The sequence below is a fragment of the Euleptes europaea genome, chromosome 9 (assembly GCF_029931775.1).
Source record: "Euleptes europaea isolate rEulEur1 chromosome 9, rEulEur1.hap1, whole genome shotgun sequence".
Lineage (NCBI taxonomy): Eukaryota > Metazoa > Chordata > Lepidosauria > Squamata > Sphaerodactylidae > Euleptes > Euleptes europaea.
The window spans coordinates 9,641,327-9,668,225 of NC_079320.1; the positions used below are offsets into that span (position 1 = coordinate 9,641,327).

Genomic DNA, 26,899 nt, shown 5'->3' on the forward strand with positions numbered 1-26,899 from the left:
GTTCACCTCTGCGGCTCATGTGGAGGAGTGGGGGATCAAACCCAGTTCTCCAGATCAGACTCCACCATTCCAAACCACCGCTCTTAACCACTACACCACGATGGCTAATTGGGATGGACAGGAGGCTGTCCTGCCCCTGAAGGGGAAAAGCAGCCACTCAGCTGTTTCCCACCTGAGCCTGTGGGAGCGCTGCTCCAGCATCCATTCTCCTTCCAGGTTGGGGCTGAGGGCTGCCAGAGGGAATAGTCTCAGCAAGGGAGCAAGCAATTTTGTATGTAGCTCTGCCCGGCTGTGGCAGACGGAGCTATTCTGCCGAGCTTATGGCTGAGGCCAGCAACGGTTGCTCCCTAATCTCTTCCAGCCAGCGTGGTGTAGTGGTTAAGAGTGGTGGTTTGGAGCGGTGGACTCTGATCTGGAGAACCGGTTTGATTCCCCACTCCTCCACATGAGCAGCGGAGGCTAATCTGGTGAACTGGATGTGTTTTCCCACTCCTCCACATGAAGCCAGCTGGGTGACCTTGAGCAAATCACACACTCTCAGCCCCACCTACCTCACAGGGTGTCTGTTGTGGGGAGGGAACGGGAAGGAGATTGTAAGCCAGTTTGATTCTTCCTTAAGTGTTAGAGAAAGTCTATAAAAACCACTTCTTCTTCGTCATCATTCCTCTTCTTTCCTCCTCTTCCTTCAAACCTGGTCCCTCCACAAACCCATCTCTTCTTTAGTCCCTTTAAGTCCTTATTTACAACTGAAATAGCCTTTAAATAAATGCAGGATCCACTGTGGGGTGCATGAGTTTAAAGAGGTTTTGAAGAACCATCTCCTTCCATGTGTCCCTGGGCACTAACTACGGTCATCAGGGCACCCATTGGTTGGTTGTCCCACCACTTAGAGTTGCCTGTCTGGCATCGTCCAGAGCCCAGGGCCTTTTCCATCATGGCTCCGACTCCGTGGAACAGGTTCCCTGAAGAGGTGAGGGGAGCCCCTTCCTTGGAGATCTTCAGGAGGTCCGTCAAGGCCTTCCCGTTTGCCAGGGCTTTTGAATGGGGGGTTTGAATGGCAGGCATCTTTTAAGATGGGCGGGGGGAGATCTGGGGTTTGCCATTTTATTTTTGGTTTTCACTGAAAATGTTTTTAACTATTATTGGAAGCCTGCTCGAACCATGAGGAAAGGCGGGATATAAATGTTTTAGTAAATAGTGAGGTTGGCTGAACTTGAGAACAACAACATTCCAAGAACACATTGGGAACATTTCCATTTTGCATCGCTTGGAAATGGCAAGGATTTTGGGAAACACGGATTGTGAAGTGTGGATTTCCACATGCACGCACACACACAGAAATTTTTTTATTTACTCTTTTCCTTTCCATTCAACGATCCTCGTGAAGTCCTTGTAGCTGTGTTCCCCACTTAGAACAACATATTCTCCATCGTCCGTCCCGTTCATCTAGGAAGAAGAAAGTGGAGAGAACTTTCGCATTTTCATTTTTAAAATATGGTAGAACCAGGTGGCATGCTGTTGCGTCGCCCTGTTACAAGGCTTTGGGACACTCTGCAGGGGAGGGAGGTTTGATGGCTGTTGACTTACAGAAGAAAGGCACTTTAAAAAAAAAAGACACCGGTATGATCAAGGTCAAAGTCCGGGCCAGTGGCCTCACCGCACCTAAATGCCCAACTCGGCCCTCTGCTATTTGCAGTGACAGGGATGGTTTACTGGCTAGTAACCAGGAAGGTGGAGGCAGGAGAGGCAGGGAGGGTGGAAAATATCCTCTCCTTTACAAAACAAGAATCATATCAATTCTGTATTAGAATGTTCATTGATTCTGGGAGATGTTTATGTACTTTTAAACTATCTGCCCATCTCTTGGAGGCTAAACCATGGTCAACGAAAACGGACCCTCCGTGCTCTTTCTACTGTAAGCAATGAAGTAAGAGAACAGTTATAATAATGGAGCAGAACTAATGCAGGGTCACAATGAGAGCAGGCCAAGCTCACATGGAAAAGAAAACCAGCTATAAAACAAGATAGTTCCCTAATGCAACTGTTGTACTTCATTCCTAACTCTTGAGCAGGAAACATGCTCAGCATAAACAGAAAGCTTACCTTATTAAAAAAGCCAAATTCCGGATCGACATCAGGACGTATTCTGTGCATGGCATGGAGGAATTTGTCATTGTAGCCCCACAGCCACTCGTGAACAGAATGTATTGAGAACATTTCTTCTTTGTACAGCAGGAGCAGAAACTCTACAGGGAGACTCATGCCACTTGCTATAGCCATCTCCATGGCAACCTAATGTGGAAAAGGGGGGAATTATATATACGTACATGAAGCATCTGCACTGTAACAGCTCCCAGCACTGGCCCATCTAGCTCACAACTTGGTCACTGTCACTAGAGGTATTTTTTGACTAAAGATGATAGCGGTTGATCCTGGGACACTCAATGTGCCAAGCATGTGCTCCAACACTGCGCTACATCGCCTCTACTAAATGTTTTTGTAATATGCAAAGTAGAACATGAACTTTGCATCCATAATCCCCAAAGCATGATTAACCTCACCAAATCTGAACAGCCTCAGCCCATGTGTCATGGTTTCTGGAGCCTCAAACTGGCAAATAAAATGATTCTTGTGTGTTTATAACATTTCCGTGTCTCTTTTCTGTGGTAGTGGAAAGTGCTATCAAGTCACAGCTAACGTATGGTGACCCTGTAAGGTTTTCAAGGCAAGAGAGGTGCGGAGGTGGTTTGCTCTTGCCTGCCTCTGCGTGGGCTGAGAGAGTCCTGAGAGAACTGTGACTGGCCCAAGGTCACCCAGCAGGCTTCATGTGGAGGAGCGGGGAATCAAACCCGGTTCTCCAGATTAGAGTCTGCTGCTCTTAACCACTACACCACGCTGGATCTCTTTTCTAAGTAAAAGAATATACAAATGAGTGGCATACAGTCCCATTAAAAAACAGAATGAAAAACAGTTTAAAGCAATACAACTCAGAACTGCCACAGTTCACAATAAAGCCAAACAGAAGAGAGAGAAAAACTTGAATTGAGAAAAACAAAGGAGACTCAGTTTTTTCCTGGAAGAGCATTTTAGAATTACCGTGCCACTACAGAGAACGCCATTTTTTAATGCATGTTGATTGAACTTCATGTGGCCGCAGGATTCTCAATGGGGATTTCTCCTGTCTCAGTTCAGACAACATAATCAAGCCATGGTTTGACCCTTGCCTGCTGCCTCCTCCTAAAGACTGTAGGGTGACTACGGTTAGTTCTTGGACGGGAGTCCAAGGAAGATCAGGATTGCTTTGCAGAGACAGGCAATGGCAAGCCTTAAGAACATAAGAGAAGCCACGCTGGATCAGACCAAGGTCCATCGAGTACAGCAGTCTGGTCACACAGTGGCCAACCAGGTGCCTCTAGGAAGCCCACAAACAAGGCAACTATAGCAGCATTGTCCTGCCTGTAATTCAAAGCACCTAATATAACAGGCATGCTCCTCTGATCCTGGAGAGAAGTTGTCTATACCTGTCTCAGTGGATTGCAGCAAGAGGGGAAAGTAGGAAAACCCTGCTCTGTATGAAATATGCAATGCAAATACTATTTGTTGTGATAAAAGAGCTGAAAGTGAGCCTTTGCCACAGGTTGTGGCACCTTAAAGATTACATTATTATTATTAATGTCATTTATAGCCTGTCTTTCTCACTGAGGCTCAAGGTTTATTGTGTGTGTGTATAAAGTGTCGTCAAGTCACAGCCAATTTATGGCAACCCTGGCAAGGGGCTTGCAAGGCAAGTGAGAAGCAGAGGTGGTTTGCCATCGCCTTCCTCTGCAGAGTCTTCCTTGGTGGTCTCCCTTCTAAGTACTGGCTCTGCTTAGTTTCTGAGTCCTGATGAGATCGCGCTATACCATGCTGCCTTCCCTTCCCTCAAGGCGGAGTACAAACTATGAAAAGCAGTTCAGCCGGACTGCAACAGCTCCCAAATAAACAGCACCATAGGAGGAGGATTACAGAACTGGAAAAACAATGCAATTGAAAACAGCTAAGGCCTGACGTACCATACTGAAGGGATTACGAAGGTAGAGGGCATTGCAGTAAAAATGCAGAGGTGATAATGTACAATAAACAGTGAAACAGATGTTATGATCCCGAGGAGGAAGAGGAGGAAGAAGAAGAGTCAGTTTTTATACCCTGCTTTTGTCAACCTTAAGGAGCCTCAAAGTGGCTTACAATCACCTTCCCTTCCCCTCCCCACAGCAGACCCCATGTGAGGTAGGTGGGGCTGAGAGAGTGTGACTTGCTCAAGGTCACCCAGCTGGCTTCATGTGTAGGAGTGGGGAAGGAAATCCAGCTCACCAGATTAGCCTCTGCCACTCATGTGTAGGAGTGGGGAATTAAACCCGGTTCTCCAGATCAGACTCCACGACTCCAACAAAAAACACCTTGTGAGGTAGGTGTGGCTAAGAGGGTTCAGAGAGAACTGTGACGAGCCTAAGGTCAGCCAGTAGGCTTCATGTGGAGGAGTGGGGAATCAAACTTGGTTCTCCAGATTAGAGTCCACCGCTCTTAACCACTACGCCACACTGGCCTCTCTTGACCGCCTCAGGCAGGTCATTCCACAAGATGGGAGTCACCACAGAGAATGCACATGAACGCGCAGTGGCCAGTTTTCCCCATAAGCTTTCATGGAGTGGAGCCCCTTTGCCAGATGCACACTGTGCTGGGAGCCAGCGTAGTGTCGTGGTTAAGAGAGGTGGTTTGGAGTGGTGGACTGTGATCTGGAGAACCGGGTTTGATTCCCCACTCCTCCACATGAGTACAGGTCGCCAATCTGGTGAACTAGATTTGTTTCCCCACTCCTACACACAAAACCGACTGGGTGACCTTGGGCAAGTCATGCTCTCTCAGCCCCATCTACCTCCCAGGGTGTCTGTTGTGGGGAGGGGAAGGGAAGGTGATTGTAAGCCGGTTTGATTCTGCCTTAAGTGGTAGAGAAAGTCGGCATATAAAAACCAACTCCTCTTCTACTGCTGCTGCTGCGACAGACTGACACAGCTGACCCTGCCTGGGATTTTCACCATAGCCTGTGGCTCTTCTATCAGCCACACCGCGGAGTCTTTGCTTTTCCATCTGGGCTGGGCCCCCAATTCGAGAGAACAAAGTTAACATTTATAACCAAAGAACTGCCCCTTCAAGAGACAAACAGGTGACATCACCAGCTTTGCTGGTAGAGAGTCAGCTGATTTCTGATCAGCAGCAACGGCCTGTTTTAAGGGAGGCTTGTCGGGAAGCTAATTGTACCAGCCTGTAAGCTGCGCTATAAAAGATATGCATTTCAAACCCACTGAAGGCCTTCAGCCTTGATGACCATACAATTATAGTCATTATTTTTATCGTTCTGATTTGCGTGGCCCAGCAGAACTGGGAGGCTGGTCAGATTTAATTCTTGGGTTATAGACAAGAAGGAGATAGATAGATAGATAGATAGATAGATAGATAGATAGATAGATAGATAGATAGATAGATAGATAGATAGATAGATAGATAGATAGATAGATAGACAGACAGACAGATAGACAGATAGACAGATAGACAAATAGACAAATAGATAAATAGATGATAGATAGACAGACAGACAGACAGAGAGAGGGACTCAAGACGCCATTTCACTTCACAAGTCTGGCAAAGTGAAATCTAACACACAAAAGCTGATGTTGCAACACATCAGGTAAGCCTGAAGATGCCACAAAGCTAAGAAGAAGAGTTGGCTTTTATAATGCCGACTTTCTCTACTACTTCAGGAAGAATCAAACCGGCTTACAATCACCTTCCCCTCCCCACAACAGACCCCCTGTGAGGTAGGTGGGGTTGAGAGAGATCTGTGACTAGCCCAAGGTCACCTAGCTGGCTGTATGCGGAGGAGTGGGGAAACCAACCCAGTTCAACAGATTAGCGTCTGTCGCTCAGGTGGAGGAGTGGGGGAATCCAACCCGGTTCTCCAGATTAGAGTCCACCGCTCCTAACCACCGCTGTTAACCGCTACACCCCGCTGGCTCTTAGGGAGCAACACTAAGCCAGGTCTACCTGTAACTACGTCCAATATTATTCAATGGGGCTTACTCCTAGGAAGGCAGGATTGTAGCCAAAGGCCTTTTACGCTTGGCTGTTTCCCTCGCCATCACCCCTCCAACGACTTCGGGCCCTTGTTTTGATTATGCGTGCCGTTTCCAACCGTCAGAGGTCGCCTTGCTCTTCCCCTGCGTTTCCCCGCATTTTCAAATTCGAGATAAAATCGGTCTCTGAAAACTTGGGCGAATCGCGGGAAATGCAGGGGGAGAGCGAGGCAACCTCTGACGGTTGGAAACGGCATGCATAATCAAAACAAAGACCCAAAGTCGTCGGACGGGTGATGGCGAGGGAAACAGCCAAGCGTAAAAGGCCTTTGAACCCATCACTGACAGTACATGGCTATTAGTAGGACCCCTTCCAACTGCACTATTAGTATGCAAGCTTATTTATATTATTATCGTTTTATTAATGTGGGGGGGGGGGTTAACTACTGCTATGCCAACATTTTTATTACTTGCCTGGATTTCGGAAAATCCCTCTGTCTGACCGGCTTTGCCCTTGTGGGCAACAATTGTATTGAAATGGTTGCTCATGTCTTATTTTATTGCAGTTTCTATATAGAATCTCGTAAACCACTTTTAAGCCCCCTGTTGGTTCATAGACAGAATGTCCCAGATTCTTTTAATGTTTCCTATTTATTAAACCACCGTTCGCCCCAAATATTGGGGACGGTGGCACAGTTTTTAAAGTTTGCTTTAAAAGCCCGCCAAACAGTTAATTAGATGGCAGTATCAACGAACAGCGCTATTCGATGTAACTGTCTTTTAACCCTTCTATAAAGGGCACTTTTTCATATTTCCATTCCTTTCGTATCCTTCTGTATTGTGTTCTTATGCCAATAAAGGAATGATGAATGAATATTACTTGCCCGATAAAGATTCACCCAACTTAAAGGAGGCATGTGGCAACACACACAACCTCGTCTGCTTGTTTCTCCTGTAAAATTCCCCTCCTCGGGTACCACAGGGGTCCCCAACATAGTTGGCTTCTCATTGCCCAATGGATATTCGATTGGGTGTGCAGAGTAAAATGACGTCTCAGCAGGGTACCACAGGGGTCCCCAACATAGTTGGCTTCTCATTGCCCAATGGATATTCGATTGGGTGTGCAGAGTAAAATGACATCTCAGCAGGGGCTGCCACCACAGTGTTGGTTTTATTCTCTCTCTCCTCTTTCCCCGTGTATTTTTAAAAAATTACTCCTCTTGTCCCCTGCATTTGGACTTCCTCTGTGTGTGTGATGTTGCAACACATCAGGTAGACCTGATGTCTGCCCCCCGCAGTGGCTATTTTGTTTTGTTATTTATATATTATATATTTATTTATTTTGTGGTTGCGCCTACCACCCCGTATCAGAATTTCAAAGGTGCCCACAGGCTCAAAAAGGTTGGGGACCCCTGCGGGAGCAGGTACAAAGCGTGGGGAGCTTCCCTAGGACACAAAGAGGGGAAACCTAATGTAAGCAGCTATTACAAAACATGGTTCACTACTGAACTTAAGAGATATAAAAATCCTATAAATTTTGAAGCCATGGGGGGGAAATGAAAATTTGGGGGGAGGGGGAAACTGACATATATGCCTTACTTTCCTACCAAACCTACTCTTATTTTACTGCTTTAACAACATCCAGTACTTATTCAAATACAAGACTAGGTTTTTTCAAAGGTATGTAATCCCCCTCCACAAAAGAAGGAGCCACCTTATATTTGCATACAAGTTACAATTATGTCCAATAATTGTGCTTGCATAATAGTTTTAAAGAAGTCATCTTATATTACTGGCTTCCTTTCAAGTAAATGTGGTGAAATGCATCATGAATAGCATACAAAATTATAGTACTCAGCATATTAATGAAATTAAAGAATATAAAACACTCACCTCAACAGAGTTACACCTTTCTTCTAAGCCATCTTAAACTGATGTACTTAAAAGGGTGCAAGTCTGCTTAGGACTGCACTGAAAATACCTTACAGTGCTATCCTAAGCTGAGCACATCCTTCTACATCCACTTCAACTGATTTAGAAGGGCGTAATTCTGCTGAGGGTGGCACGGCACGGTTTGCCCAGCACTTGAGTGAATTTGCTACACCCTGTGCTACACCCTATGTTACAGCAAAGCTTTTCTGTGTGGCGTTGGCTGGTTTTTAAGGAAATGGGTGTGCCATGGCACCTGTTTGTTTTGATGGGCAACCTGTACTCTGGGCAAGAGGGTACTGTTAGGACAGAAAATGGAGAAATGGAATGGTGTCCAGTTGGCAAAGGTGTTAGTTAGACAAGGATGTATTTTATCTCCCGATCTCTTAAATCTGTATGCAGAGCATATCATAAACAAAGATGGATTAAATTTAGATGAAGGTGGAGTGAAAATTTGGGGTAGGAACATTAACCATTTGAGATATGCCGATGTTACTACATTATTGGCAAAAAATAGATTTGAAACGACTACTGCTGAAAGTTAAAGGAGAAAGTGCCAAACTAGGGCTACAGCTGAACATCAAGAAGACAAAAGTAATGACTACTGGAGAATTACTCAACTTTATGGTGCACAATGAGGAAACTGAAACGGTTCAAGGCTTTCTATTTCTTGGCTCCATTATCAACCAAAAGGGAGACTGCAGCCAAGAAATCAGAAGGAGATTGAGACTGGGAAGGGCAGCCATGAAAGAGCTAGAAAAAATTCTTAAGTGTAAGGATGTGTCACTGGCCACCAAGATCAAGTTAATTCATGCCATTAGATTCCCTATTACTATGCAAGGTGTGAAAGCTGGACAATCAAGTTAATTCAAGCCATCATATTCCTTATTACTATGCATGGGTGTGAAAGCTGAACAATGAAGAAAGCTGACAGGAAGAAAGTAGATTCCTTTGAAATGTGGTGTTGTAGGAGAGTGTTATGGATACTGTGGACTGCCAAAAAACCCAAATCAGTGGGTTATAGATCAAATCAACCCTGAACTGACCCTAGAAACTAAAATGACCAAAATGAGGCTGTTGTACTTTGGTCACATTATGACAAGACGAGAATCACTGGAAAAGACAATAATGCTAGGAAAAGTTGAAGGCAGCAGGAAAAGAGGAAGATCCAACATAAGATGGATTGACTCAATCAAGGAAGCCACGGCCCTCAGTTTGCAAGACCAGAGCAAGGCCGTTAATGATAGGACCTTTTGGAGGCCATTGATTAATAGGGTCACCATAAGTCAGAAGCAACTTGACGGCACTTAACACACGCACATGCTACTTTAGCATATAAAGGTAAGAAAAGGTATCTTAAAAGGTAAGAAAAAATAAAAGCTGAAATTAGAAAACATTTGTAGGAGAAAAAGAAAGTGTTTTATTTGGAAAGAAAACAGTCTGACACAGTCATAATAGGACTACCCACAGATAAGGCTATCTTGAAAAGCATTTCATCCATTCCAGAATAACTGGTCCCTAAATTTCACACTATGCATTTTGATTAACCCCTTGTCTTATAAAGCATTTCCCTAATTCCAAAACAGAAACTATTTCATAGGGATTTTTTTTTAGTGCTCCTCAGAATTGCCCAGTTTCCCCCCCTTGGAAACACTGGAGGGAAAGGCTTACGGAACCCCCCACCTCCAATTTTCTATTCTCCCACACAGGCCCTATCGGAGCTCAGACAGAATGTGTAGATCCCTAATAGAAATTTTTATTGAATGCTAAAACAGAAATAAACTTGTATTCACCAAACTGAAGAACAGATCTGCATACAGAGATGACAGAGGAGGGAATTGGTAAGAAATTTGGGACTAGAAATGCATCTATTTCTCCAAACCTTTCTCCACCGTTTCTATTTAAGAAAACCCTATCACAATTTTTCCACTCCAAAGAGCTTATGATACATGATTCTCCCTTCTCCATTTCTTTCCTCACACAAACCCTGTGAATTAGGTGAGGCTGGGTGAGTAAGACACACCCCAGGTCTCCAAATAAGATGCATGGCTAAGGAAGGATTTTTTGGAAGTTCCACTTCCAAAAACAATTATAACTAAATTGTGTGTCAACTGTACATCATGCTTGTATCAATTAGCTTACATACAGAAAAAAGAAATGAGAAATGTCAGAAAAGTTGGGAGGAGAAAGGTAACTATTATTACATATGGCGTACTGGTGTTGTATTGGGTACTTGCACTGCTCTGTTGTTTTGTGCTGGCCAATGGCCATACCAATACATGTAATGTATATATGGTGTTGGTTCTTGTAGGTTATCCAGGCTATGTGACCATGGTCTTGGTATTTTCTTTCCTGACGTTTCGCCAGCAGCTGTGGCAGGCATCTTCAGCTGTGGTCTTCAGATGCCTGCCACAGCTGCTGGCGAAACGTCAGGAAAGAAAATACCAAGACCACGGTCACACAGCCCGGATAACCTACAAGAACCAATGAACTCTGACCGTGAAAGCCTTCGACAATATATATATGGTGTATTCATAAACATAGAAAAAGCTTTCTGGAGAAAAGGTTTGGACCAAATGGAACAGAGAATGCCTTTTCACCCACAATATATCCTATTAAATGAGGGACGGAAAGAAGTATTGCCCCTATCACAGACTTACCACCAAGGCTCTAAAGGTTTTTATGATTTGGTTGAACACTGAACATTTTATGATGGTTGTTACGTGATTTTATTGCTTTTTTTAATAACTTGGTGAGCTCCCTCAAGCAAGTCTCTGGGGAAGCACTGTATCTGAATGTAAAGTGCCGTCAAGTTGCAGCCGACTTATGACAACCCTGTAGGGTTTTCAAGGCAAGAGACTTACTGAGATGGTTTGCCTGCCTCTGCTTCTCACTAGTCTTGAAAGTGGTGGACTCTGATCTGGAGAACATAGTAGAGCCAGTGTGGTGTAGCAGTTAAGAGCAGTGGACTCTGATCTGGAGAACTGGGTTTGACTCCCCACTCCTCCACATGAGCAGCGGACACTAATCTGGTGAACTGGATTTGTTTTCCCTCTCCTACACATGAAGCCAGCTGAGTGACCTTGGGCTAGTCACAGCTGTCTCAGCCCCACATACCTCACAGAGTGTCTGTTGTGGGGAGGGGAAGGTGATTATAAGCTGGTTTGATTCTTCCTTAAGTGGTAAAGAAAGTCAGCATATAAAAAGCAACTCTTCTTCTTCTTCTTGAAAGTGCCTTGCTAGTTATGGTTGCGACTTGATGGCACTAACATACATATGTAAGACTCTAGGTTCAGCCCCTGGCACTTGTGGTCAAAGAATCTCAGGCAGCAGGGCAGGACATGCCCTTTTAGTCAGAGCTAAAGGCACTGAGCTCGACGGAATTCACTCTCATTAGAGTTTTATATAAATATTCAAGTGCGTGTAGGTATGCCTCTCCAAACCCAAACACACACCAGTTCATGCACGCTAAGTAACTCATCTGAACATGAACTGAATTATCCTTTCTTCTGTGGCTTATTTCCTGTGGGCCAAACTGAACAACAGGCTGACCCTCTATGTGGGGGTGGGGGTGGCAGAGGATCGCTCCTAAGACCCCCTCCGCCTCGCCCGTCCAGTGTACTGGCCCAAACCTGAGTTAAGCATATACACCTTACACGGGGTTGGACAGCCACTGGTTTGTCCGCCTCCATAGTGGGCAAAGCCATACGTTCAATCAGCAGCTAGGCTTGGATAGGGTTCCTCCTACTTTGGGTGGTGGAAAGTGCCATCGAGTGGCAGCCAACTTCTGGCGACCACACAGGGTTTCCAAGGCAAGAGATGAAAAGAGGTGGTTTGCCATTGCCTGCCTCAGGATAGCAACTCTGGACTTCCCTGGTGGTCTCCCATCCAAGTACCAACCAGGGCCGACCCTGCTTAGCTTCTGAGATCTGATGAGAAAGGGATAACCTGGGTCATCCAGGTCAGGGCTAAACTGGGTGATATGGCAATGCGAGGTGGCATTGGAGGTGGGGTGATAAAGGGCGCTCACCCCTCCTCCTATGCATGGAGCTGGTGTATCTTTCAAAACAGCCCAATTTGTCATTTTGAATTTGTAAAGGACTGATCATTTGCAATTCCCGTGATCGCTATTGTTCCCATTTTACAGATAACGAAATCGACGACTGACTTGCTTAAGAGCACAAAGTCCGCCTCTCCATTCCTAGGACCAGACCGCTTCTCAATACCTGTTCTTTGCTTTCTCCGGCATCCAGCAAAACCCAGACTCACCACTGCAGGCAAATTTACAGTCCTGATCAGATCAACTTGTGGGTCTCCCACCGACTTCTCTGGTATGAAGACGTAAGTCCTCGGGTTGAAAAAAGATACTTTTGTGCCATTGTCTAAAATGCGAACGTTCACTTTGGGCACCTGTTCCCTGGGGGGGAGAAATACAAAGAGCAGCTTCAGAAACTTTACACACATAAAGCTAATGTCAAATCCAGTTCATGATTAAAAAAAAGATTTATCAGCTTTGCAATGCTTGATCCAAGGGGGTTCTGAACCTTTCTGAAATGGGTCCTGCTTTGAAACTTAACTGTACCTTTCAAGACCCACTTGCAAAGTAATTCCATACTACTTTCCCCTTCCCCAACATAAAGCACAGGAATCTCAGGTAGGTTAATACTAACAGCTCATTCCTGAGCCTTGCAGCAGCTGGGGACGGCGAACAAGGTGCCACTGCACCCCCTCCAAAGAGGATTCGTGGCCGCTGCAGGGGGGAAAAAACCCTTTAAAAAATAAAAATTCGAAAATGGGGAAAAGAGAGGTGATTTAGCTTTACTGAATTTTAAATTGTATTACCAAGCTGCGGGATTAGTCTGGATTTTAGATTGGATAAAATAACCAGAATAGAAAATCTTGAAAATGGAGAAGGGGGAATGGAAACAAGGACTACATTACTATCTCTGGAAAGCCAAAAAGCAAGAAATATTAAAGCACCAACGTACGGTTAAAGATGGTTTGACGAGGATTTGGTTAAGAAATCAAAAAAGGTCGAGTCCTGGAGCACTTTCACACAGCCCAAATAATGCACTTTCAATCCACTTTCAATGCACTTTGAAGGTGGATTTTACTGTGTCAACTGGGAAAATCCGCTTGCAAACGATCGTAAAGGTGCACTGAAAGTGGATTGAAAATGCATTATTTGGGCTGTGTGAAAGTATCTCTTCTGATGTCCCCAACTGAGGCTAATTACAACACTGCAGAAAAGAAGACTATGGACTCTATGAGGATATGTTAACCAAACAAGGTAAAATTAAATCATGGGAAGAAATCAAGGAGGACAATAAGATGATAGGTTGGCTAATCTATAACCAGCTAATTGTGAAACTCAGACAAGATTGCAGCCTAAATTACTGATGTTTGCTTTCTTGAGGACCCTACTTGGGTCGAAAGGTAGCATATAACTGTTTTAAAACAAAATAATAAGAAATAGTAACATTTGAAGCAGGGAGTTCCCGGATCACAGCTCACCCTCCTAGCATCCGCTAAGGAGGGAGGGGCCATGGCTCAGTGGTAGAGCATTTGCTTGGCATATAGAAGGTCCCAGGTTCTATCCCCGGCATCTCCAGTTAGAGGGACTAGGCAGGTAGGTGATGGGATAGACCCCAGCCTGAGACCCTGGTGAGCCGCTGCCGGTCTGAGTAGACAACACTGACTTTGATGGACCAAGGGTCTGATTCAGTATAAGGCAGCTTCATGTGTTCATCTCTTGTTACCACAATTCATTGTTTGTTCGCTTATGTATGAATGTTGGGTGTGTGTCTCCCCACCCCCCCACAATAAAAGAGCTAAGTTTTGGACTCTCAGACATCATCTTCCTAACTGCTGTTTGAATGAAACAATTAAATATTTACCTGTAGGTGTACGGTCCAATTTCTGTCACCAAGGGAGTCTCACCATTAAGGATTTCTGCAGGATTGGTCACGTTAAACATATAGAACTGCATATATACTGGTGGTGGAGGTTCCTCCCATAGCCTTAAAGTGTCAGAACCATTCCTCAACACCATTTCCTAAAGGAAAAAAAAAGAGAAAGGAAGGTTATTCAGATACATTCAAAACAGACATGGAATTAACTTCACATACAGGAAGAGCCGATCTACATGACCAACAGAATCATGTAACGCAACATTTCCCGGGCTGTACCACCATCAGATTGTCAGGCGATCATGTCTGAAAGCTCCCACAAACTTCACACACCATGAAAAATAGCATGTAAGGGGAAAGCTTTTGTAGAACTCTTCCCCTCCTATGCTAATTTTCCACATAGACTTTTTTACATGAAAGAGTACTCAAAAGCATAAGCCCCCTTCCCAGTCTGAATAGTACACTGTGTGTGTGTTAAGTGCCGTCAAGTTGCTTACAACTCATGGCGACCCTACGAATCAATGTTCTTCAAAACGTCCTATCTTTAACACCTTGCTTAGGTCTTGCAAATTGAGGGCCTTGGCTTCCTTTAGAGAATCAATCCATCTCTTGTTGGGTCTTCTTCGTTTCCTGCTGCCTTCAACGGTACACTACATACTGTGAAAACCTGTACTGTATGATTCCGTAGCACTCAGAGGTCAGTATCAACATAAATCCATTGCTATGTTTAAGCACCCCGTTATTGAAACAGAATCAAACATCACAGCGTACCAAAAGATTTCGTCTGGAAGCTGTTCGCCAGGACCGGAGCTTTCTAAGAACCAAAAACAAGAACAAGATCTGTGAAGCTCCTTTCATTAGGACCAACAAAATAGCCACAAAACATTCTGAAAGCTTTTGAGCTTGCCTGAACTCTTCACTGGGCTGGATATTACAAAATTTAACATTCAGCCCGATGAAAAGTTCTGGTGAGCTCAAAAGCTTGTGCAATGTTTTGTGTCAACTTGGATGGTCCTTGCCCAGATTTTGTTCTTGTTTTTGGACTAGCAGTGGACCAACATGGCTGTATAACTATTTCTGCTTCGTAAGAACCCTAAGAATGATGGTGTAACATGCTTCTGCAATATACTGTTTGCATTCTGTTTCATCAGAATGACATTTTATTTTTCAAACTTTCAGCGTTTTCCTGTTTGAACAGCCGGTGCCTAATCTTTAATACATTTTTTTTTATTTTTCAAACTAAATATACTGATATAAGAACATAGAATATTACATTATATTGGAACTTACTTTATAATTACAATTTGATTATTACCTTCTTTAACTAACACTTTTCTATATTCTACTCATATTTTCATACCTGATAATACCTTTATTGATTAAATTCTTAAATTCTATTTTTCTCCTTAGTTGTTATCTGTATAGTTAAAGAATACATTCCAGAGATTAATGTGTTATGTACTAAAGATGTCAGTTTGGCCATATTTGTGTACTCTTGTTAATTTATTTATCAACAGAAAGGGAGACTGCAGCCAAGAAATCAGAAGGAGATTGAGACTGGGAAGGGCAGCCATGAAGGAGCTAGAAAAGATTCTTAAGTGTAAGGATTTGTCACTGGCCACCAAGATCAGGTTAATTCATGCCATCGTATTCCCTATTACTATGTATGGGTGTGAAAGCTGGACAATGAAGAAAGCTGATAGGAATAAAGTAGATTGCTTTAAAATGTGGTGTTAGAGGAGAGTGTTATGGGTTCTGGGAACTGCAAAAATAACAAATCAGTGGGTTATAGATCAAAGGAGCTAGAAAAGATTCTTAAGTGTAAGGACGGGTCACTGGCAATGAAGCTGAACAACGAAGAAAGCTGAAAGGAAGAAAGAAGATTCCTTTGAACAGATACTGTGGACCGCCAAAAAAACAAATCCTGTTCCATGGTCCATTTTTTTGCAGTATTTTCATTAAAAACAACGCTGTGATGTTTGATTCTGTTTCAATAATGGGGTGCTTAAACATAGCAATGGATTTATGTTGATACTGACCTCTGCATCCAAAAACATCTGCAATTTTCTCTCTATTTCTCTTAAAATAATAATAAATATGTTCATACATAATTACACAGCAGTCATTCCAGATTATTATTATTATTATTATTATTATTATTATTATTACTATTGAATGCACTTTCAAACCATACCTAACCTGACCTGATTTCTTATGATACTGATGATTCAGACATCATTATAGTTCAAGAAAATTAAAGTTTGTAACAATGTCTGAATTAACAAGTTAAAGGTTATGATCATCTAGCAAACTAGAACAGGAAGCTACGGTTTTAAGTAGGTTTGCCAAACCACAGTTTGTATTATTAACCAGGTAGGCTTGCATGGATGGGCTTGCAATTCTGAAGGCCACTCCACCTATGACCTGCATCCTTGCCCTAGTATTTTACTGAAATTATGTAGCAATAAGGTCAGGGAATTTTTGGTGAACCCAATAAATGCCTCTTTGGTTGAGAGAATTTTCCTGAAACTACGTCAGGAGGCAGTGATTAAATCCTCACCGAAGAAAGATCTGCAGATAAAAGAGGTGTTGGACAATTACAGGTCAGTAAAGGCTGAGTATCCCTTATCCGGAATGCCAAAAACCGAAATGTTCTAAAAACCGACGGGTTTTTGCAAGTTCCAGGCGGCACAAAAAGACTGGCGCAGGGGGCCCAACGCCTGGGCGTGGGACCGCTCAAAACCGCAGAACAACCCTCAGCACCCAGGACAGCCAATGGGAAATAGCCCAAAATAACCCCCGGGCTCGGGGAAGGGAGAAGAATGGAGGCAAGGTCAACAGAAGGAAGGAGGCAGTGCTGCCAACCCTCCCCTGGACAACAGAGGGAAGGAGGAAGCTCTGCCCACCTTTTCCCCGCCACGGAGAATCGGACGCTCGCAACCCCACGAAGCCAGGGCTGGTGCAGGCTGGCCAGAAACAGCAGGTGTGCGGGTGGCTCAGGGAGGCAGCAACAGGAGAGGACGCAGCTGAGTCGCAGGACCGGAGAAGAGTGAGAAGGGACGCGCCTGGAAGCAGCCCCCTCCCCGGACTCGAGCCCCCTTCCAGATCTCCTGCCATTGAGCACCCCTTATCCGAAAAAATCCAAAATACTTCTGGTCCCAAGCATTTCGGATAAGGGATACTCAACCTGTATGTAATTTGCCCTTTTGAAACAAGGTAATATTATAAGTATAGGTAATGAATTATAGACAAATGGTAATGTAGTTTATATAATGATCGTTTAAGGTAATTTTAAGTACTGTCAGAATACTTCTCCGGAAGTCCAGTGGTGGTGGGACACTCATTTAAGGTGGGTGGTGGGTATTTGGGCACTGTTTATTCTATAATATTATAATAGAAGATGTAAAACGGTAGTACAAGTGCTCTTTTTGTATTCTTTGTGTTTTTGTATTGTTGTTTTGCTTTTTAGTTATTTGTTTATGTGTTTTATAATTTGTTATGTTTTTTTTATGAAAACTAATAAAAAAATTATTTAAAAAGAAAGAAAAAGAAACAAGGTAATAGATCGGTTGGCCTGACCTGGATGGCCCGGGGTTGGCCCAATCTCATCCTATCTCGGAATCTAAGCAAGGTCAGCCCTGGTTAGAACTTGGGTGGGAGACCAGGGAGGAAGTCCAGGGTTGCTACGCAGAAGCAGGCAATAGCCAAACCACATCTGTAAGTCTCTTGCCTTGAAAACTCCATGAGGGGAAGCCATAAGCTGGCTGTGACTTGACAGCACTTTCCACCACCACCAATAGATCTGTTAGTGGCAGAGCAACGACACGTGTTTCTTTCTGGATGACACATCTAACCTTGTCTCGTTTCAGTCTGGGTTTAGACTTGATTATGAGATGGGAGAGGCCTTGAAGAAGAAGAGTTGGTTTTTATAAGTCGACTTTCTCTACCACTTAAAGAAGAATCAAACTGGCTTACAATCACCTTCCTTTCCCCTCCCCACAACCCTGTGAGGTAGGTGGGGGTGAGAGAGTGTGACTAGCCCAAGGTCACCCAGCTGGCTTCATGTGGAGGAGTGGGGAAACCAACCTGGTTCACCAGATTAGCGTCCGCCATTCATGTGGAGGAGCAGGGAATCAAACCTGGTTCTCCAGATCAGAGTCCACCGCTCCACATCACCACTCTTAACCACTGCACCACGCTGGCTCTCCAGGGTTGGCCCTGGTTAGTACTTGGATGGGAGACCACCAAAGAATTCCTGGTTGCTACACAGAGGCAGGCAATTGCAAACAACCTTCTTTCATCTCTTACTTTGAAAACCCTATGACTAGACAGCAAAAAAAAATCTCCCCCCCCCCCATTATTTTACTGTCAGTTACTTAACTGCAACCCCTTCTAATTGAAATAAATTGGCTTAGACTGGAGTATCTCTCTTTAGGAGTGCACTGAAAGAGCTTAAACTGGTTGTGTAATGGTACACACTAGTTCCTGCTGCTAGGTTAACCCAGTTCAAAGCATGAACCTACGTCCTGTAACTTCCCAAACCATGCAAATGACAAAAAAGAATGACACAGGTCTCTTCGTTGTCAATAATGTAATGCATTCCTGCTAGACATGATGACAGACACATGCATTTAAAAAATGTACATAACGAGGCCAAAAGGCAATGCTGTGGAAGCGGAGCGCAATCTGATTTCTACGTGCTACTAATTAAGATCAAACAGCTGCAATTACTGAGAATGTGGTGTGCCAAGAATCTTGGAGACTTAAGGGTATAGAGGAGAAGCACCACACGCAAGAACTACTGGCCAGAGTGGCACAGTGGTTAGCATATCAGACTAGGACCAGAAAAGCTCAGGTTCAAATACCCACTCTGTCAAGAAGAGTTGGTTTTTATATGCCGACTTTCTCTGCCACCTAAGGCTCTAGTGGGAAACCCACTGGGTGACTGTGGGCCGGTTACTGCCTTCTATGTTCTCAGATGGGAAATATAACAAACTACCACTGGAAGCACATAAATGCATTTGAGAACAAGATGCACTTGAAACCTCGGTGGTTTGGAACGGTGGACTCTGATCCGGAGAACCGGGTTTGATTGCCCACTCCTCCACATGAGCAGCAGACGCCAATCTGGTGAACCGGGTTGGTTTCCCCACTCCTGCACATAAAGCCAACTGGGTGACCCTGAGCTAGTCACAGCTCTCTTACAGCTCTCTCAGCCCCACCTACCTCACAGGGTATCTGTTGTGGGGAGGGGAAGGTGATTGATTCTTCCTTAAGTGATAAGAGAAAATCAGCATATAAAAACCAACTCTTTCTTCTTCTATCCATCCTAGCTAAATTTCTGGCAGGGTATGAGCTTTTGTGATTCACAGCTCACTTCTTCAGGTATCTGAAAAAGGGAGCTGTGTCTCTCGAAAGCTGATACCCTGCCAGAAATTTTGTTAGTCTTGAAGGTGCTACGGGACTCTTCTCTTTTCTAATTCTACAGAGAGACTAACACGGCTGCCCATCGTGATCCATCACCATCCCAGCTAGTTAGACTATATTAGAATCCTGTCTCTGCTCTATCCTGTCTAGGATGGAGTTCCTTACAATAAATGACTCATATGAGTTGTGCAAGCCCTGATCTGGATGGCCCAGTCTAGCCTGGTCTCATCAGATCTCAGAAGCTAAGCAGGGTCAGCCCTGGTTGGTACCTGGATGGGAGAGCACCAAAGAACGCCAGGGTTGTTGTGCAGAGGCAGGCAATGGCAAACCTCCTCTGTTAGTCTCTTGCGTTGAAAACCCTACAGGGTTGCCATAAGTCGGCAGCGACTTGACAGCACTTTACACACACACTTAGTTGTGCAAAGATAAAGTGGCTCCATGTGTAACTTTGTCTCTTAGCAGCACTCACAAGCCACATAGACTTTGCTGCATTATGTGCTCTGAAGGCTTTAAGAGGGGAGTGGACATGTTCATGGAGGAGAGGACTATGCATGGCTATTGGTCATAATTAATACTAGTCATGATGCATATCTATTCTCTCCAGGATCACAAGAGCATGCCTATTATATCAGATGCTTTGGAACGCAGGCAGGATAATGCTGCTGCAGTCGTCTTGTTTGTGGGCTTCCCGGAGGCACCTGGTTGGCCACTGTGTGAACAGACTGCTGGACTTCATGGGCCTTGATCTGATCCAGCAGGGCCTTTCTTATGTTCCTATTTTCTCTCCAGTATCAGAGGAGCATGCCTATTCTATTAGGTGCTGTGGAACACAGGCAGGACAATGCTCCTGCAGTGGTCTTGAGGGCTTCCTAGAGGCACCCGGTTGGCCACTGTGTGAACAGACTGCTGGACTTAATGGGCCTTGGTCTGACCCAGCATGGCCTTTCTTATGTTCTTATGACCTAATGTCCCTTCACACACTTTAGTTTAAGTCTGACCTACCTATGCAAACTGGGGGCCCATTTTTACTCCACCTTTCCTTCAAGGAACCCGGAGCAGAATATGTGTTTTGGGACCGTTCTATAATTGTTCAAATAGAGCAGGATGTAGCATCATGTCATAAAGCCTTCCCCACTGAACTTTTATCTTGAAATGGTTTAATCTCAAGTTATCTAGCTGCTCTTTGGGCACATCTGCCAGATATAATTGGCCGCAGAAATTATCTTGTTTACATATGAACTCTGTGTGGAAATCTCACAGCTGCAGATGACAGCTCTTATATTTCCATCCTCTTTCAGAACCACTGTTTACAACTGTGTCTCTATACTTGCTTTTCTAGGCGTGTACGAAATAACATGTCATAATCTTACCCGGTGGGCATTCGTTCAGAAGCACTCAGCGTAATCTCCTCCATGACTAGTCATTTTCTTTCTCCTTCCAAATGCGCACAAGTGCATGCATATCCTTTCTTTATTATTATTATTATTTTAATTTTTCCAAACAACATAAAAACACATACAAGATACAAAACACACTCCATATACATAGTCAATGCTCCATGCCTAAAACAGGGTCTCCATGTATGAGCGGAGATACATCAATCTGTATCATCTAGCATTAATCTTTAAATCTTACAAGTAAATAAATCTTTTAAACCAAGCAGGGGCTATATATAATTATCCTCCCCCCCCCAGCAAAATTAACAACCATGCAAAACTTAATAGTCATTGCCTTATACTTATATCAATTACTATATCAACTGTCATATCTAAAAAATAAATGATTATGCAAATTTAATATTATTAAATCTAAAAAAGAAATATGCATATACATATATAGCTACTTTCTAGCACGATGGCCTGCAATGACTAGCATGGTGTAGTGGTTAAGAGCTGTGGTTTAGAGCAGTGGACTCTGATCTGGAGAACCAGGTTGGTTTCCCCACTCCTCCACATGAGCAGCAGAGGCTAATCTGGTGAACTGGATTTGTTTCCCCACCACATGAAGCCAGCTGGGTGACCTTGGGCTAGTCACAGTTCTATTAACAACTCGCTCAGCCCCACCTACCTCACAGAGTGTCTGTTGTGGGGAGGGGAAGGGAAAGTGATTGTAAGCCTGTTTGATTCTTCTTTAAGTGGTAGAAAAAGTCGGCATATAAAAACCAACTCTTCTTCTTCTTCATAAAACACTTTTTTGTAGGACGGGAAATGGAAACGCAACCCAGAACGGTTCTCGGTGTGGTCATGCCACGCTTTGTGGATTGCCATGATTTCAGATCCAGAGGATCAGGTCACTCACACGCCTCAATGGACAACAAGCATATAACCAAGCCTTCACTGGAGAGAAGCGCTGAAACAATATCCCAAGACCAAAATAAAAAGGATCCGGGAAAGGCTTGGCACAAAACTGCAAATACTAAACTCCTTCCAACCAATGCAGAATGGAAGGTTCCCTTCCTGCGGTCCAGTTCAGATGACCCAGGATCGTATCACCAAACCAACCTCTGGCAAGTGAGAGCATGCCGTTCCCTCCCCCTCTTGGGCTTACGTGCTCCTTCCTACCCACAGTTTGCCCTAATATCCAAATCTGGCAGGCTATGGCTACAGATGCAGGAATTCACACAAACGCCCAACCTGAGCACACCCTCAGCCTGAAAGCCAGCTTCTAATCCTGTAAGGGTACTTGACGCTCACAGCACTCTTTCCCCTAAATGTTCACAAGAACTTTCATAGGATCACAGAGTTGGATGGGCTCATCTGAAGGCCATCTAGTCCAACCCCTTGCTTAATGAAGGATTAGCCTAGAGCACAGGCTCCATGGAGCACTTGGTGCTCCGCGAAACATCTAGTGCTCCATAAAGAGATTGGAAAGAAAAATACTACTGCCATTCAGCTTAGTATATAGGTGCTAGGTATAAATTAGTGACAAATTTCTCAACTGAAAAGTGCTCCATGACTCAAAAAGTTTGGGAACCTATGGCCTAGAGCATCCCTGACAAGTGTTTCTCCAGCCTCTGCTTAAAGACTGCCAGTGAGGGGGAGCTCACCCACCTCCCTAGGAAGATGATTCCACTGTCGAACAACTCTTACTGTTACTGTAAACAATTTTTTCCTAATATCCAGCCAGTACCTCTCCACCCGCAATTTAAACCCATTATTGCGAGTCCTATCCTCTGCTGCCAACAGGAACAGCTCCCTGCCCTCCTCTGAGTGACAGCCTTTCAAATACTTAAGGAGAGCAATCACGTCCCTCCTCAACTTCCTCTTCTTCAGACTAAACATTCACAACTCCTTCAGCCTTTCCTCATAGGGCTTGGTCTCCAGGCCCTTAATCATCCTCATCGCCCTCTCTTTACAGGCACTGAATCAGCAACTCTTACAACGGACCTGTAAAGTAGGACAGTATTATCATCACTGGATTGCAAGCATGCATTAACTGCATGGCCACCATGTAAAACAAGACTCTAGTCACAATTTTAAGGATCGGTTACACAAGCACATGAACACTCTAGTTCTGCAGCATCAAGGGATGACTTTTTCATGCAGGCTCCTGGAGCAGGTGAACCGCCAGTCAGGGAATCACCCATGAATTTTCCCTTGCAGCTAAAGCAGGAGAAGAGTGGAAGAGGGATACAGGCTCAGATATGACATTTGGCATCTTTGCTAACTTTTCTGGCGCAATCGGTTTGCACAACACAAGGACACCACCCTATTTTACCAGCAGGTAGGCAAGGGGTGTTACTGATGGAGAAACATGAGCGAGGAGTCTGATTCTCATTAAATTTCCACTATCGATCCCTAAAAAGCCCATTCTTCTCCTACAAGAAACACAATTATACACTGGGGGGTATTAAAAGGAGGGTATCATGGATTGCCAGATACACATTTGCAGGGAGGAGGTCACTACAAACGCAGCAAGCAAAAGAATTGTGACAAGAGGCCGGTTAAATTGTGGAACTCCCTGCCCTCAGGATGTGGTGAGGGCTGCCAACTTGGAAAGCTTTAAGAGGGGAGTGGACATGTGGTCTCAGCAACACGTTGCGTTCCTGGTAATAAAGACTTCTCTCCATGATTAGGGGTTACTGGGGGTGTGGGTGCAGGTAGTTGTGAATTTTCTGCATTGTGCAGGGGGTTGGACTGGATGACCCTTGTGGTCCCTTCTGACTCTATGATTTTAGGCATCTGGTTGGCCCCTGTATGAACAGACTGCTGGACTTGACGGACCTCGGTCTGATCCAGCATGGCCTTTCTTATGTCGGTTTTTTTAAACATGACCTAGGCCATTTATGCATGGAAGGTTTTGCCTTGGATTTTCTGCTCTATAGCAGACCTTTTCCCCATCCAAATTCTTAAAACTCAAAAATAAGCTACTACGTCGAGTTTTCAGAATTTGGATGGGGAAAATGTGCATCTATAGAGTGGCAAATTCAAGGTAAAACCTTCCATGCATAAATGGCCCTATAGACTTCGGCCAATTATGCATGGGAGGTTTCGCCTTGGATTTAGCTGTTCTCTGGATGCACATTTCCCCCATCCGAATTCTCAAAACTCAAAAACGAGCCCCCGTGCAGAGTGCTGAGAATCCGGATGGGGGGAAAGGAGCATCTAGAGAGCAGCAAATGCAAGGCCAAACCTCCCCTGCATAAGCGGCCTTCATTGTGCTGGGCCATTAGGGCTTGTGCTCCATGACAAGGGCCGTCGGAGCCCAGCAAGCACAAGGTGGAAAGAACGCGCCGCACCATGCCCCAAACCTTAGGCACTGGATGAGAGGGAGGGCATCTTGGCCATCTTCTGGGCATGGAAGAGGGGTCACTGGGGGTGGGGGTGGTAGTTGTGAACCTCCTGCATTGTGCAGGGGAGGGCATCTTGGCCATCTTCTGGGCATGGAGTAGGAGTCCCTGGGGGTGGGGGTGGGGGAGGCAGTTGTGAACCTCCTGCATTGTGCAGGGGAGGGCGTCTTACCCATCTTCTGGGCATGGAGGAGGGGTCCCTGGGGGTGGGGGTGGGGGAGGCAGTTGTGAACCTCCTGCATTGTGCAGAGGAGGGCGTCTTACCCATCTTCTGGGCATGGAGGAGGGTCACTGGGGGTGGTCGTTGTGAACCTCCTGCATTGTGCAGGGGAGGGCATCTTGGCCCCCTTCCGGGCACGGAGGAGGGGGTCCCTGGGGGTGGGGGTGGGGGAGGCAGTTGTGAACCTCCCGCATTGTGCAGGGGAGGGCATCTTGTCCACCTTCCGGGCATGGAGGAGGGGGTTCCCGGGGGTGGGGGTGGGGGAGGCAGTTGTGAACCTCCTGCATTGTGCAGGGGAGGGCATCTTATCCATCTTCCGGGCACGGAGGAGGGGGTCCCCGGGGGTGGGGGTGGGGGAGGCAGTTGTGAACCTCCTGCATTGTGCAGGGGAGGGCATCTTGGCCACCTTCCGGGCACGGAGGAGGGATCCCCGGGGGTGGGGGTGGGGGAGGCAGTTGTGAACCTCCTGCATTGTGCAGGGGAGGGCATCTTGGCCCCCTTCTGGGCACGGAGGAGGGGTCCCTGGGGTGGGGGTGGGGGAGGTAGCTGTGAACCTCCTGCATTGTGCAGGGGAGGGCATCTTATCCATCTTCCGGGCACGGAGTAGGGGTCCCTGGGGGTGGGGGTGGTCGTTGTGGACCTCCTGCATTGTGCAGGGGAGGGCATCTTGGCCCCCTTCCGGGCACGGAGGAGGGGGTCCCCGGGGGTGGGGGTGGGGGAGGCAGCTGTGAACGCCCAGCATGGCGGCGGGGGTCGGGCTAGGCGCCCCCGGCGGTCCCCCCCCCCCGCGCGCGCCCCGCTCACCTGCTGCACCTGCCGGTCGACGGCTCGCTGCAAGACCCGCGCGGCCAGCAGGGCCACGCTGGCGAGCAGGAGGGCGAGGGCCAGCACCCCGACGCCGCCCAGGCACCGCTTCTTCATGGCGAGCCCGAGACGCGTCCGCGCAGGAAGGCGAGCCGGCGGGGCGACTCCCTGCCGAGGCCGGGGCGAAGCGCCTCCCGCGCCCCGGAGGGGCGGAGGGAAGCCGGATTGGCTCCGGGCTCGGGCGGAGGGCCGGCTCTCCGGGCAGGGGAGGGCGCAGCGCTCGGCCGGCGGTCAGCTGGTCCGGCTGGAAGGGCCCTCGGGGGTCATCTAGTCCTACCCGCTGGCACAGTGGTTCTCAACCTGGGGGGGGGGGAGAATATCCCAAAGGGGCCCCAGGTGACAACTGCCGTGTGCATGTCGTGTGGCTCTTGATGCTTCTTTGTTCCTTGGCTACTTACGAACAGAACATGAACTTAAAAGTCCCGTTTCATACTATAATCCTTCTTTGAGATCCGGTGGTTCCCAACCCTTTTTTTGACCAGGGACCACTCGGACTTTTTTGTTCGGTGCAGGGACCCCAAGGTTCAAAATAAAAAAAATCCGAGAATTTGAACATAAACTTTAATCCTAACTGTTAGTTAAACATTAAACTTAGAATAATATTTGAATAGATATTTTTATAATAGAGAACTTTAAATTGAAAATATTAATTTATTATGGGTTTATAACTTTGTTTCGCGGACCTTAATTTAGTTCTCGCGGACCCCTGGGGGTCCACGGACCCCTGGTTGGGAACCAGTGAGATAAACGCTCTGTAACTTTTCTCGTCTCCCTTCTGCGATCTCTCTCATTTAAATAGCTACCTTTCTAAAAGTTGGGCACAAGGTCGGGAGGGGGCCACGGTGGGGAAAAGGTTGAGGAGCCCTGCGCTAGCGCAGCGCAGGAGGCTCACACCTGCCTTCCCACTCCCCCACTGACCCCCAGCACTATGGCCAGAGGAAGGCCAAAAAAACAACTACTACTACTACAGGATCTCTGGCCAATCTGGCCTGGAGAGGAAGTCCTATGTGACCCTGTAAGAACATAAGAAAAGGCAATGCTGGATCAGACCCAGGCCCATCAAGTCCAGCAGTCTGTTCACACCGTGGCCAACCAGGCGCCTCTAGGAAGCCCACAACACAAGACGATTGCAGCAGCACCGTCCTGCCCGTGTTCCAGAGCACCTAATATAATAGGCCTGCTTCTCTGATCCTGGAGAGAATTGGCATGCATCATGACTAGTATCCATTATGACTAGTAGCCATGGATAGCCCCACCCTCCATAAGAACATAAGAGAAGCCATGCTGGATCAGACCCAGGCCCGTCAAGTCCAGCAGTCTGTTCACACAGGGGCCAACCTGGTGCCTCTGGGAAGCCCCCAAACAAGACAAATGCAGCAGCACCATCCTGCCTCTGTGTTCCACATCACCTAATATAATAGGCCTGCTTCTCTGATCCTGGAGAGAATTGGCATGCATCATGACTAGTATTCATTATGACTAGTAGCCATGGATAGCCCCACCCTCCATAAGAACATAAGAAAGGCCATGCTGGATCAGACCCAGGCCCATCAAGTCCAGCAGTCTGTTCACACACTGGCCAACCAGGTGCCTCTGGGAAGCCCCCAAACAAGACGACTGCAGCAGCACCGTCCTGCCTGCATTCCAAAGCACC

The 26,899-nt window shown here is 45.9% G+C and overlaps 1 protein-coding gene across 1 annotated transcript in view; it reads right to left on the reverse strand.

Moving 5' to 3' along the window:
- SCARB2 (scavenger receptor class B member 2) overlaps positions 1-25,302 on the reverse strand; it is a 38,558-nt gene extending 13,256 nt beyond the window's left edge. The window contains exons 1-5 of the mRNA XM_056855669.1: positions 25,186-25,302; positions 13,934-14,091; positions 12,306-12,453; positions 2,104-2,292; positions 1,355-1,446 (exon numbers count right to left, since the gene is read on the reverse strand). Of these exons, the coding sequence (XP_056711647.1) occupies positions 1,355-1,446; positions 2,104-2,292; positions 12,306-12,453; positions 13,934-14,091; positions 25,186-25,302 (704 nt within the window). The remainder of the gene's footprint in view (positions 1-1,354; positions 1,447-2,103; positions 2,293-12,305; positions 12,454-13,933; positions 14,092-25,185) is intronic.
- Between the last annotated feature and the right edge of the window lie 1,597 nt (positions 25,303-26,899).